Raw genomic sequence first — 14990 nt, forward strand, 5'->3', positions numbered from 1 at the left:
AAGGCAGAAGTAGTCCTGTAAATGGTGTAAAGCTGCCTGTGGGATAGCAAAGGATCCTTGCATTACATGACGCTGGCAGATGAAAACCTGATTGGTTACAGACAGCCTTTGAGCGGTTTCAATTACAAAGCATTGATTCTGTTTCTCCGGATCAACGTCGCAAATTACGTGATCCCCAGTTATGTTCATGACATCTTCGGGCCGGGCAGTGCCCTCAGTCAGATCAGTCAGGGGTGGCATTGATTAATCTCGTCTCACGTTAATCTGTCATCCGGGGGTCAGAGGAGCAATCAGTGTGGATTAGTGTGATCCATAAGGAGTAGAGCAAAATCGAACCTGTGGCGATACTTCTTGCTCTCTGGAAGCATGCCAGGATGGCTTATCTCAATTAGTTGTTTAATAGTGAAAGGTTGTCATCTGATTATGGATCTTGTAGGATAAAAACCTTGATGTTATGTGTTTACCTTAATCCTCTTTGTTATAATGCGTTGTAATTGTTAAATAAAGGGTTAGTTCTTTATTTTTCTTCATTTACTTCACACTAAACATCTGTGATGATAAGTACACGTGTGTTGTAGGTTCTGAGATGGTGCGGATCTATTGCCAGCTGCCACGTTTAACGTGTATGATTAAGACAAATCAGCCCACATAAAATGAGTGCCCTTTCAGCTGTGTAATGTGCACACGCTCACTCCCACACAATAACACGCCCAATACACAGGCATACATGTGATAGCAAAATGCATGTCACATGCCAACCAGAAACGTAACGGTTTAAGTACAGATTCAGAATCATGTTGCGAAACACTATGTAGCATATAGTAAGTAACTTTTTTGTATGTATCCTATGTATTCTCGCAGGTCCTCCGTTGCCTCCTCAGGAAGTGCAGGTTCAGTTGGCACAGACTCCCGGAGTCTTACAGATTCGCTGGAAGCCCCCTGCTCTTACACCTACTGGCACCTCCAACGGAGCCAGCGTTTTAGGATACATAGTCTGCACTAAAGGTCAAAAGGTGAGGTGATATGGTTATATCCACTGTAACATCTGTCTATTGCAGTTAATAGTTACAAAAAAGTCACACATGAGCATTTAATGTATCAAACTTTATTTCTAAAACATCAGAACTCAGTAGTTTGCAACATCTAAAAAAATAAAATGATTTGAAATCTGTCACCCCAACAAAGCCATGAACCTGTTAACAGGCCCAGGATCAGTTACTGGAGATCAGAGTTGCTCTTTCATACATATTGATGTCATGGTGGTAGCCAGGGTTTAAAAATGAGTGAGGTCCAGGGGTGTTGAGAGTTAAAAAGTGCACTAAACACACTTTAAGTACACTTAGTAAATGTACTATTTTTGCACACTTATTTTATAGATAAAATACCAAATTTGTCTTTACTTCCTAAGATAAACTTAGGAACATCTAATTGTACTTAAATATACTATTTTCAGACTATTTTATAGTCTATTTATGTCAATACTGTAGAAATCTATAGAAGTATTACTGGTATTGTATACTATTTCAGGTGCATTGAAGTACTACCTGTAGAACTATACATTGTATTAGTATATCTGTAGGCCATAACTTTTAGTACATTAAAGTATACACTATTTTTACTTGGGATCTTATGTATTCTGTCGTAACCTTTTTGCCATTTTACACTTTGGATACCCTGTTTGTATGTTTTGGTGGTGGACATTGTTATATTATATTTAATAGATCACAATTTGTTAATACTTAACTGTTGACTTAGGGTGGATGTTTTATTAATTTTCATGCAACAATGCTTATTATAGCATTATATTAATCGTTATAATAAGCAATTTTAGGCAATATACAGTAAACAAGAACTTTGTTTAGTGCTCTTACGTTTTTAGCATGACTTTGTTAAATGCTCCTAAACTGAATGAAATATAGCCTTCTTCAAACCCAATATTTACATATTTGGCATATTTTATTTAAACCCAATTTTTCTACATCTTTGTACCTGTGCTATTTTCTACAGATTTTTAGTGTTAAAAGCATTTCTTTCTTACATAATCATGATGATTATTGCATGTGTCTTACCGATTATGTCAGCAATAACCTGCCCACACTGAAAGATGTGCCATTTGATTAAGGTTTAGGTGATGGTCACCCCATGTTGCCAGATATTAGTATGAAAACAAACAAAATAGACCATAAAATTAATTTTAGTGCTGGGAAAAGATTAATCATGATTTATCGCATACAAAACAAAAGTTTATTTTTGCATAATATTTGTGTGTGTGCTGTGTGTAATTATTATGTATATTTAAACACACTCACATACATATATACATTTCAGAATTTTTTTATATATTTATATTTTATTTATTATTATTTGTATATTTTATTTATTTATATACAATATAGAATATATAAAAATATAAATAAAAATAAAGCAGAGGCATTACTAACCCTAACCTAATTCTCACTTTAAAACTCCCAAAGTGTCACATTAATTGCTAAAACATTAAACACTAACGTTACGTCTAAAGAGTATTTTTCATAATAGGATTTGGCAATATTGCGAATGCTGCACCCGCGGCCACCAGCGTCTCACAGCTCCTTTAAATCCGTGAATCTCCGTCATTTTAGGATAAATACAGTAAACTCACTGTCCAAATTTAATTATATATGCGGATGCCAATATGAGTCTTTTAAATTACTAATAAGTCAGAGAACTTCAATTTGTTTTTTAAAATGAAAAATTTACAGAGGTCCGGACCTCGGTGGTCTCATAGCTGGCTAGGGCCACGATTTATGTGTTCTCCAGATATCTGCAAGTATGAGGAATACAATTATTTCATTCTACTCACTGGCGCCATCTCATGACCACTTGTGTCATTGGCCAGCAAATGTCCCAGTGTGTGTAGGGTTATGTAATGAAGGGGTTTATATAAGGCACTTGGAGGATCTCACAAAACACATTAGGATGATATCAGCCTATTTTAAATACAATTAAGTACCACTTCTGTCAAAACTTTTTTATTATCTATGTTATACGTATATACTTTTATTATCTATACTATACTTGTTTATCATATATACATGTATATTTCTGAAATGTGAAACAAAGCAGACCCTAATTGACAGAGCTATGATTTGATGTTTTATGTTGTATGTGAACACATTTTTTTTTTTTTATATTTCATTAAGGTAATGTTATCCAGCTGTCCAACGCATAAACTTTTTGTAACATTGTGATAATGACTAGTTATGGTCTTTCAATTAACTAGTTTGGTTGAAATTTATTCATGCTGTATTTGTTTTTTTCATGTCGGTTTGTTTTCAGATAGCAGAGATAATGTACCCCACAGCAGATTTTGTTACGGTGGAACTGAACCGTATCCAGTGTCTGGAAGCGCGAGAGGTCATCGTGAGGACAATATCAGCACAAGGCGAGTCTCAGGACTCTCCCGTGGCCGTCATTCCACACAACTTTCTGGTGCCTCATTCCCATTCGCACCTTCAGTCTCATCCTCCACCTCACCCCCAGCCTCATTCTCAAACACACCCACCCCCTTACCCGCAAGCCTACCCCCCAACCCACCCGCAGCCACACTTACAACCTCATGGTGTCCTGCCACCCCAACAGCCACACCCTCAACCCCCGGCCCCTCACCCCCACCCACAGCATCACATCCACCCCTCGCCCTCCTCTTACCCCATGTCTAAACCCAAACTTCTACCAAGTGCCAGAGACCCACATGCCAAAGATCCAGATATCTGCAGGCGACTGGGAAAGCCCTGGGAGCCACATCCCCGGGCCCCATCACCGTTACCGTCCCAATCTCACCCGGGGCACACGCTGGAGCCCCCTCACATAGAGGGTAGACACTCCCCCTCCCCTCAGAGGATATTGCCGCAACCTCAGGGAGCGCCCATTCCTAACACAGTGGCTCGTGCAATGGCCCGACAAGCGGCACAGAGGAACCCCCCAAACAGGGTGAGTCAAGGGAAGGCACAGAAAGTTAAACCGGGAAGGCAACGCAGTGAGAATAACATTGGTTTGTTAGATTACACAAAGAGTTAAAGATGCTAACATATTTTGAGAGTATATTATACATATACTGTTTTTAGAGATAGCTGATACTCCTGATTGAACAAAACATTGATTCATTACTATACATAATAGTTGTGATCCATTTCAGGTGGAGAGGAGGAACATCTTCAGTGATAGGGGTAATGTTATGCACTCATTAAACTCTGATGAGGAAGAAGACGGGTACGACTCCCCCCACATTCGGCGAAGAGGAGCTTCTGTGGATGAATTTCTCAGAGGCTCTGAGCTGGGCAGACACGTGAGTACAGTTCCTCTTGACCTAACATACACTCTATGCCATTGCTAAAAATTTATGGGGCCCAGGACAAAACCCAGCGGTGTAAAGACCCATTTAATGGGATTTCCTTGCCACATGGCTCTTTATGTTTCTTAGCCATTTCTGCAGTTTTTCAACTAGTCCCAAGGTTATCTTTACTGGATTTATGAAGTTGGTTTACCTCAATTTCAAGTTCATCCCAACTGTGTATACTTTTCGAAATTGTCAAATGTTCTGCTTGCAAAGTGCTACCATTATATAAAATAAGTCTTGTTTTGATGTTTTGTAATCTAATGCAATGACACAATTGCATTTTTATGTATCCACATACTTTTTAAAGCCATTGTGTGATTGTCTACTGTATCTTTGTTCTTAGTTTTGGCTTTTTACTGGTTTCTCATCGTTTAATCATTAATATCTCTTTCTCAGCATCCTCACTACAGTCACAGTGAAGATTACTACACAGAGAGCAGTCGGGGGTCAGATCTGTCTGACATCATGGAGGAGGACGAGGAAGAGCTGTACTCAGAAATGCAACTGGAAGAAGGACGACGGCGCAGCATTAACTCGCACAACTCGCTTAAGGTATGGAACAGACACCCTACGGGCCGCCGTCTGTCTTGGGCGTGGGCAACAGGGCCACAGGCTAGAGGCTGGGACAGACGCAGGGGGATGGAGTATGCCGTGGTCTGTAGGGCTCCTCAGAGGAGGTGTTATTACTAGATGGTTACCACGCACAGACAAGAATCTGCTTTAAAGTTACAATATCAGTTTAGGTCCTATTGTTAAAAAAAACCGCTGTCATTGTTTGCTCAGCCTCGTGCAGTTTCAACCCAATATCCCTGTTTTGGGGGGAAACAGAAAAAAAAAGTTTTTAAGAATTCAATCTTTAAAAAAATTGAAGCGCCACTAAATTATAAAAAAAAAACATTATCTGAAAGACTCACACAAATGTTCTGACACTAAACTATAATATTGTGTGAGGATCCACGCACATTTGAGCTAGTATTTAATTACTTATATATATATATATATATATATATATATATATATATATATTAAAGTTAGAGATTGGGATTTTAAGATAGGGTCTATTTGACCTCTGATGTTCTCTAAAAGTTGAGTTTAGTGGCAGGAACTTGACAGGTCACCCCATCCTCAGTCTCTCCCGGGTCCTAAAGGTGGGTGGCTTTGCCCTACCAGACTTCCATATCAATCAGTCATTTAGCTATCTTTAAATAAGCCTGTCCAAACATACAAAGCGCAATACATCTGAATGGCTTATCGTAAGGCTGCATATGCATCGCATGAGTAGATCTGATATGCTTTCATGCTCTTTATTATGCAACCGGTTTTAATTATTGCATCACTTTACATTTGTATCTAGTAGAATTAGGTCTGGGTTACTCTTGAGTGTTTTAGTAGATTTGGAGTTTACTGTGTTTATACAGACGGGATCAAAAGGATTATTTAGTAGATCCTATATAAGTACAGATTAATTGCATATGATAATCGCAGATATGTACGTTGTGAATTTGTTTGCTGTGCCTGAAGTGTACCTCATGGATTATATCCACCATGATTTGATGTATTTGTATAAGTATGAATATAAGCTAGACATGTTGAAACTGTACATCAGCTAAAATGCACATATCATTCCGAGGGCATTTTGGGAATCTCATTTAAGTAACGGTTGCTTAAATGAAACAATTATTCACTTTTGGTTATGTTCGTCTCATAGTTACACTTCTGTTAAATTTTGCTTTTCTCAGTGTAATTTTCAATTTTGTAAATATCTGTCTCTTCATGAAATTGTCTATTGTTGTTATAACCTGCAAATAATATTTATGACATATTTATGACTTATACATCAATCTAATACAATATAATGCAGGGTTGCAAAAAATACACAGCTGTATATATGAATATATGGGCAATAAATGATATGTTGTATTTCAGTTTTTGTCATTTTTGTTTGGAATTATCTTTTTTTGGAATTTGGAGACCTGAGCGGACATTGGAATTGTGGTATGAAACACATTCTATAGACTATATGCATCTGTTTATTTATTCATTTATTTATTTTTGTTTTGTTTAAGTGTGCTACAATTCAGATATACCTGTTAGATGTTTCCACCACTGTCAACTTGTAATTTTATTATAAAGCAAAGCAAAAAAAAAAACACACACACACAGAAAACAACTAAGATTTTTAAAAGTCAATAAGTAAAGTTAATTTTTACAAATCAAATTGTTAGTAAAAGATCCTTTAACAGTATTTTTTATTTCAGGTTACTGGCCCACTATTACACATTTTTCTTGGCAGACAATTCTCCATGTTGTTCATGTTTGTTTGTTTGTTTGTTTGTTTATTCATTAGTAATATAGTCCTAAGATTCTTTAGTCTTGTTCCTTCGATTGCCTGTTATTGATTTATTAATGTTCTGTGTTTGATGAATTCTCATCTCGAGATTTTTGTTGGATTGTGCTTTGTCCGCGGATGGTCTTATTTAGCCCTGCATACTGTATGTGATATTTCCAATTCCCATTTTCTGTATAGTTTGCTTTTCCTGACGTCTTCCTCCAACAGATTCCCTTCTGTTGCATGTCATGTCCATCACGGAATGAGATTGCATGCCCTGCATTCGTCCATGACCTCCGATAACTAATTCTGTCTTAATTTTGTCTTTCTTTTCCCATTTGGTTCTCTATTTACGCACTGTTTTATCTTCTCTGCCTGTTCTAACACCATCAAACAAAAACAATCCCGATTTTACCTCCCGAAAAACATCCAAATCTAACTGAAACTTTGGCTCGTCGATCTGGCCTCTAAAAGGCGTATTACAGGCGTCAGGACCTTGCTGCGGAACGGGACAATTGGGACCTCCAGCGAGAGGTGGTACGACAGCGCTCCTTGCGCTCCCACAAGCGTCTCCATAGCATCCCGGAGGTGGCAGAGGAGGATCCAGACACCGGGGTGGAGGTCATGGGTCAACGTCTGCGTTTCGAGGAAGCCCGTCCGGGCACTCCGTGCATGAGCCCCCGGCCTTATCGTCAGGACCATCGGCAGCCGAACCAGCTCTCGCCTACCAAATGCTCCCGCAGGCTGCAGAGGCAACGCTCCTCTCCGCGTTACACCTCCATAGATGAGAGGTCTCCTGGAGGTCCGTGCTGGAGCAGCAGTAGTAGCAGGCAGACCTCCAAGAGTCCGGACAGCGGATTAGACTGCGGTAGCGAGGAGGAGGGCTCACTCGGATACCGTTCCGGGTACCATTCGTACCCGGGGGGCAGCTCGCTGCGGGTGGGCACTGGCTCCAACATGCGCATCATCCACAGCGAGGGGCCGGCGGAGCGACGCGCTCTGGCCGCCTTCAGGAAAAGGACCCTGACTCGACAGTCTGGCGTGGAGGAGGACTTCCTGGACGTCGTTCCGGAGCCGAGGAGCATGCGGGAGTCGTACCATCATTACCACTATTATCCACATCATCACCATCCTCAGCGCAGGTTCCGGAGCGAGGGCAGGCTGAGTGAGGTTGGCAGGACCTATCACAGAGACATTAGGGCCTACTCTGTTGCCAGGCTCAACAGGGCAATGGATGAACCCCTGGTGTGTGTCTCCTTCCCCTCCTGTCATCATTCCGCTCTCTTCTCATCTACCAACTGCTTTATGTTCCCATCGGCAAGCAATACAGCCATTCTTTTGTTCGTGTTGTTTTACCCAGCCTCTCATTTGTTTGTTTGGTTTTGTTTTGCTTTATTGTTTTCTGTTTTTCACTAGATGTTGCTTAAATTTATTGTGGTATTGTTTTGTTTAGAATTTTGATACTACTATTGTTTGTTTATTTTGGGGCGGGTTGTGTGTTCGGCTATGCGATTTGTTTTAGATATCATGTGACTTTGTTTGATTCCTAGAGTGTCGAGTAAAAATTGTTTGAATGTGTAGATTTGTTTAAATTACCTAAAGGCCATTTCTGAGTGTTTCTTGTTTCTGACGTTTCTCAAATCAAATGACACTGTTGCTTATGTCACAGCCCACAAATTACTTTACATATTTCATATACTTTTAAAAGATTTAGTAATGAAAGAACATGCATTAATACTCATTTAGGATGGTTTTTGAAGTTATTAATATAAACAATGTAATCAAATATTTAATATTGCTTGGGACCAAATGAAAAATGTACAAATTAGTTACTGAAAAAAACGTTACCCATCAGCCACTATTCTGAATATTGCAGGTGAATCAGTATGTTTGCTTCAATGCATGTGGTGATTATACTGTAGCCCAAACTACTAATGTTATACAGATTTGTTTACAAATCTGTGCAGTTTCCCTAAACAGTTTTATTTGAGCATGCGTAAAGGGTAACTTTACCCAAAATGTCAATTCTGTCATTTACGCACCCACCTGACTCTCACTTTCTTTCTTCTGTGGACCACAAAAAGAGAAATTTAAAATTTCTCCTATACAGTGTTTCACATATGAAAGGAAGTCATACAACACTGCAAAAAATGACTTACTTAGTATTTTTGTCCTGTTTTCAGTACAAATATACAAAACTTTGTAAATCAAATTTTTTTCGAATTTAGTGTTTAAGATAAACGTAACCTTATTTCAAGATTTGCTCGTGTTCATAATCATAACTTTCTACGTAGTATGTTTACCATAGTTACACAAAACAAGCAACAACTAAGCTAAATTATGTTTTCGATATTTTGACCATTTTTGACCAAGTCTGCGGGAAAACTGGTCTGAAAAACAGTATTTGATGTCCTCCTGGCGAAAGTGCTGTCTGCATATTTACATTTTCGAGTAATCTCCAAAAAAAAAACGATTTTCAAGAAAAAAAAATCTTAGTGTTTTTGTCTTGTTTTCAGTAAAAATATCTAATATTTTTTAAATTACGATGCTTTTTCTTAATGAGCAAAACGACCCAAGAAAATAAGTCTAGTTTTTAGACCAAAAATATCAAATTTAAGTGATTTTGTTTATAAAACAAGCCAAAAAAATCTGCCAATGAGGTAAGCTAATTTTTCTAGAATTAGTGTTTAAGAAAAATTTTCAAGATTTTTTTTGCTCGTTTCATGCACAAAATCACTTAAATTTGATATTGTTGGTCTATAAACTAGACTTATTTTCTTGAGTCATTTTGCATTTTTAATTTAAGAATTCTTAGGTATTTTTACATAGTGCACAGGTTCTAGTCATCTTTTATTGAGAAATTTGGTGATTTCCTCTTTAGGGACGGTAAAAGCGGAGTTACACTTTGGTTGGGTTCGTCTCCTGGCTAACTTCAAGTTGACTAGAGTTGATTTGAGAACAGGTTGAGCGGTAAAAGAAGCTGAAGGCTGCATCGATCAGCGGTTAGTGGGTGGAGCTAATGACTCAGTTTCGCGCAGTGTATTCTGGTTAAATAAGTCCATCAAAGACCGTTACGAAAATTCCGCTTCAACACACTAGCAATCTAATTTATCGAAATTGTGCACATTTTCTTTTCTCATGTAAAATGCAAAATAGAAATAAATTACCCATGATAACAGGCTAGCATTTCTAGGGTTCAATTCCACTTTAAGCACAAATTTATTTAAATTTGATATTTTTGTCTAAAAACTAGACTTAGACTTAGACTTCTTAGGTCATTTTTCTTATCAAGACAATGCATCTTGATTTAAGAATTTTTAGATATTTGTACTTTAAACACAAAGACAAAAATACTAAGAAAGTCATTTTTTGCAGTAAAGTTTCAAACAACACAAGAGTCAAATGATGACAGAATTTTCATTTTTGGATATACTATCCCTTTAAATCAAGTGTGTAGCCAGACCACAGTCAAGTATGCAGCTGTTATTCAGAAATCTTTCTAAAGCTCATTATAGCACACAAACAGAGTATGTGAGTGGAGTGCTCAAAGCATTTCATAGTTAGTCCTCTCCACCCTCGGTTTACCATTTCCCGCTCCCTCCACACTAACTCCTCACTTCATGTTCGCTCCTTGAAAAAATGTGCACCAAATTAACACTCCAAAAAAAATTTTTTATATTTTATTTTTAAATATCACAACCCTCTGTTCAAAATACACTATTAGGAGTATACATGTATTGCATTTGTGTACACAGATCCTTATCTGTATCATTTGTGTCCCCCTCAAAATGTGCTTTTGTTTATTGCCCCCCTAATTGTCAGATGAGATTTACACCCATGGCTGCAAAATTGGCTGTTAACATGAGTTGTGCTCGTGATGGAGTGAGAGAAAACCACACATCCGACATTCAAAAAATCCGCTCCTAGCTCCAGGCAAAATCACGCCACTCCGCTCACATACTGTACTCTGCACACAAACACCGTTCAAAACTCTTTCAGACTTTGCCAACTGATCAGGAGCAGAACAAAAACCAAAATGGTCTTTAGCTAAGCATCTGATTTCTGCCAAAACCCTGCTCATGTTGTTGTCAGAGTTTGTTTTGATTGTTTACGTTAAATGTTTTGGCGGGTTCATCCTCCTTGTTTTGATTTCACCTGGGACTAAAAAATTAAGAAAGTACAAACATTTTTCATTTGGGGGTAGAGGGAATCTTTTTTCCTCATTCTTTGAGGAAGCACATGTTTTGATTAACATTTCGTTGTTTGCTTTTGAAGATTTTAGGGAACTCTCCCTCAACAGGACGGTCGGATCGCCTGGACCATTCCAGCCGTAGGACGAGTCACGGCTGCCCGCCCCCTCAGAGAAGACCCATCAACGTTCCTTCGATTGGTTAGTGCGGTCACGTGATGTTTGGGCTCTACCTACTATCCTCAGTCTGAAACAAACCTATTTTCTTTCCTCAATTTCCCCCCTTTCTCTCGTTTTTTCCTACAAATGCTGGTGCACGTAGTCACTTGTTGAGTCCAAGCGTTTTGGATAAATCTATGGCATTCAGATAGCTTTAGATTCACAAATTAAAAATGTAAGACAAATTTACTTAACTGATTAATGCAAATGAATGGTACACACCATCACCTATAAATTCATCATTATTTTGATCATTGCTGTTTTATGCTGAAGCAACTCTGCCATAAGCAACCATAAACATGTCAGCTGGCTTTGTTCTAAGATCAGTATGCCATCTTTTGCCTGCAGTGCGTTAGAATGGCATTCCTGATCCTAAAACGTTTCTAGAGAGCGTTTGCAATGTGTCACGATCCACAACTCACGACTGGGTGCTCGAGAGATGATGTGGCTGGAATACTAAAAATCATTGGTGTTTCCATAGAGATCACGATGGAGAATAACAGTGAGGGGAACTTCTCATCTAAGGACGATGTTTACTATTCCAGTGTAGCCCACCGCAAGAAATGGCCCCCACAGCGAACACAGGACCGATATGGTATGTGGCGTGGCTCCTCCATGAAAAAAAAATGACAAAACGCTACCAAAAGAGTTAGACCTGATAGTGTATACAGTAGGATTATATTCATGAATCATGACAATAAACAGGAAAGCAAATCAGAAGCTGCCTAATATAAAGACATGGGTAGAAGGGCAGTCAGGATGAGCTACATTTATTGAACTACAGTGGCCCCAAAAAGTTTTGGATACTAAGTTCACCCAAAAAATGAAAAGAATCATCATTTACTCCCTCTCATGTTGTTACAAACCTGTATAATTTTCTTTTTTCTGATGAACACGAAGGAAGATATTTGTAACCAAATCGATCAGAAGCGCCATTGACTTTCAAAGTAGGAAAAAGTGTACTATGGAAGTCAATGGGGCTTCTGATCGGTTTGTAAATGATGACAGAATTTTCATTTTTGGGTGAACTATTCCATTAAGATACATGGTAATGTTGTATTTGTATAGTTGTATTTATAAACATTAGTTATTGCATTATGAATTATTTTAACATGAACAAACTATGAGCAGTATTTATACTTTCAGCATTTACTAAAACATTTATTAAATCCAAAATTGTATATTTTAGTGTTAATGCAAAATAAACTATCATGAACAATTGAATTGGTATTAGCTAACATTAAAAAAGATGAAAATTTACTCATTTAAATACATATGTTGTAAATGTTAATTAATAACCTTGTTATGTAATCCTAACAACGACAGTAAAAATATACACTATATATATCAGTGTCACTGGATTAGATAACTATACTACAGTAACCTTCATAGCAGTCAAAAGTAAAGGATATCTTCACCTCCAATCAGATCAAATCTCAGATAGCTGTCAATCATAAACTTGTACACCCCCCCCCACCCTTTATGTATTTTTTTGTGATTTTTTTTAAAAAATGTATATTTACCTGTATAGAGTAGTTTCACACATCCACAGATATTTTTTTGGGACCACTGTATTTTCAGTTCAACCTCTTACTTTAAAATTAAATCTAGTTATGGTGTGACAATCCAAGAATGTTTGTTTTGGCTTTAAGCAGGCAATATTTATTTACTGAACCATCACTAAAGCAAATTATGATCTAACTCACTTGCCAATAGTCTTTTATTTTAGTTACAGATAATGAGGATTAGATTATCCATTTGGGCATAAGAATTTTAGTTCCAGTCCCTGTGTGCTCATTGTGTGGCGTAAAAACACCAGACAGACAGTGCTTGTGATGACACCCTCACCCCCCATTGCTTTCCTCATTGTTTTTCCCATGTTATAATGTTTTACACACAATCATCTCATTTATACAGTGCATTTTCCTCAGCTCCATATTCAGTTTAAGTTTAGTGGGATGATCCACTATAGCAATTTACCTGTACAGTATTTACAGTAATCATCTTGAAAATGATTATTTAAGCTTCATGGCAATTGGTACAGACTTAAATTATGTGTTTTATCATAGCTTTTTGAACATTTACAAACCTAAAACAAGTCAAATAAATATAAACCTATAGCATACATTTATATTTAACCAAATAAAAGTGAGGGTCAGTGGATGTAATATAAACAATCTATGTCTAGTATTGCTGCAATCTGTATGTCTGTCGTTTCAAAAAAAATCTTTGTCTCCTTGGAAAAAATATATACAGTACTGTGAATATAAAAAAACATTTTCAACTTTAAGAGAAAGGTAATGGTTTGGAGATAATTTACAGTATTGTTATCAGAACATTTTATCTTCATGAAACTGTGGTTTTCTATGGGCTGGTGTAGTTTACATTTATATTAAGTGTATTGGTGTATTATAGTGCTTGTTGGGAATTGCCCACTGATTGCTAGTGCTTATAGGGTAAGTTATCATCATACCACTGGACTGTTGGGTGCATAATTTTTCAGTAAACACACACCTATAAAAAAGTTCCAGGTCTGTCCGCATTACAGTTCCTTATCACTCTACACCAAGTTTAACTGAAATGACGGATTTATTTAATTTTTAACAAATGAAGCATAAAAATGAGTTTGGTAGCGAAATAAATGCATAATGAATAAATAATTCAAAAGAAAAGAAAATGAGTACAGTAAATAAACACTGATTGCCTACTTGTTTTGTTTTTGCTTTATTCCTAAACTAGAACAAATGATATACTGAAGTAAAAAATGTACATATAAATATTGATTGGGCAACTTGTTCACATTGTTACCAATTACAAGTGCAAACACTTTACATCAAAAGCAATGTGCGTGGGTGAGTAGTACTACAGTCTCTATTCCTCCCTCTCTCGTTTTGGAATAAGCTACGGAGGCTTTATGAAATGTGTAAGAAATTTGTCTTACTCATAATACCATTTTAGGGAAAACCCAGTACAAATGTCTTAAGTAAATTCAAACACTTGTACAATGTCTTATGGTGTGGGAACAGTGGTATAAGCGGAATAATTTACTTCGGCCTGTTGATTTATTCAGAAATAACACATACCCGCGGTGTACCCACATTATGCATTATTTTCTTATAATTGTCAATTATTCCTTATGAATGCATGTTCCCTGGGGATCGAACCCCATCATGTTATTGATTTAGCTAATGCAATGGTTTACCTGTTGAGCTAGAGGAAAACTAGTTTAAACTAAATTAAATTTCATGTTAATAAGGGACTGTTTACAGTAGCTTTTTGATAGTGGATCCTTCCAATAAACTAGTGAATTAATGCATGTTTGTGCAAGGTGCAATATTTTTACCCTTTTACTGTTACTTTCAAGCATGACAACGCTTCTTACATTCTTCTGTTTTAAATATCCTTGTATTAACATACTGGTGATTTTACTTTCATATTATGATGATTGTAAAATAAGGTGTGAGTTTTTTAAATCAGTCCATGATGTTACTTTCTAGCTTTTGCCACTATAAAGAAAAAAGCAATGTAGCAATACACTGCAAAAAAATGATTTTCAAGAAAAAAAATTCTTAGTATTGTTGTCTTGTTTTCAGTAAAAATTTTTAAAAAAATTCTTAAATTAAGATGCCTTTTCTTGATGAGCCAAATGACCCAAGAAAATAAGTCTAGTTTTTAGACCAAAAATATCAAATTTAGGTGATTTTGTGCATAAAACAAGCAAAAAAATCTGCCAATTTTTCTTGAATTTACTGTTTAAAATTTTTTTTAAGATTTTTTTTTTTGCTTACCCCATTGGCAGATTTTTTTTGCTTGTTTTATGCACAAAATCACTTACATTTGATATTTTGGTCAAAAAATTTGACTTATTTTCTTGG

General features: G+C 37.0%; 1 protein-coding gene across 19 annotated transcripts in view; it reads left to right on the plus strand.

Moving 5' to 3' along the window:
• Window positions 1–14990, plus strand: part of rimbp2b (RIMS binding protein 2b) — a 152726-nt gene that overhangs the window by 130303 nt on the left and 7433 nt on the right. For 7 of the 19 annotated variants that reach the window (XM_073816239.1, XM_065247336.2, XM_065247337.2 and 4 more), the window contains 7 exons: window positions 862–1013; window positions 3319–3972; window positions 4178–4327; window positions 4775–4930; window positions 7182–7952; window positions 10983–11097; window positions 11597–11710. In XM_073816239.1, coding sequence (XP_073672340.1) covers window positions 862–1013; window positions 3319–3972; window positions 4178–4327; window positions 4775–4930; window positions 7182–7952; window positions 10983–11097; window positions 11597–11710 — 2112 coding nt within the window. The remainder of the gene's footprint in view (window positions 1–861; window positions 1014–3318; window positions 3973–4177; window positions 4328–4774; window positions 4931–7181; window positions 7953–10982; window positions 11098–11596; window positions 11711–14990) is intronic. The other 12 variants (XM_065247339.2, XM_065247340.2, XM_065247345.2 and 9 more) reach the window with 4 other exon arrangements.

This window comes from Paramisgurnus dabryanus, chromosome 11, assembly GCF_030506205.2.
Source record: "Paramisgurnus dabryanus chromosome 11, PD_genome_1.1, whole genome shotgun sequence".
In the NCBI taxonomy this organism is placed as follows: domain Eukaryota; kingdom Metazoa; phylum Chordata; class Actinopteri; order Cypriniformes; family Cobitidae; genus Paramisgurnus; species Paramisgurnus dabryanus.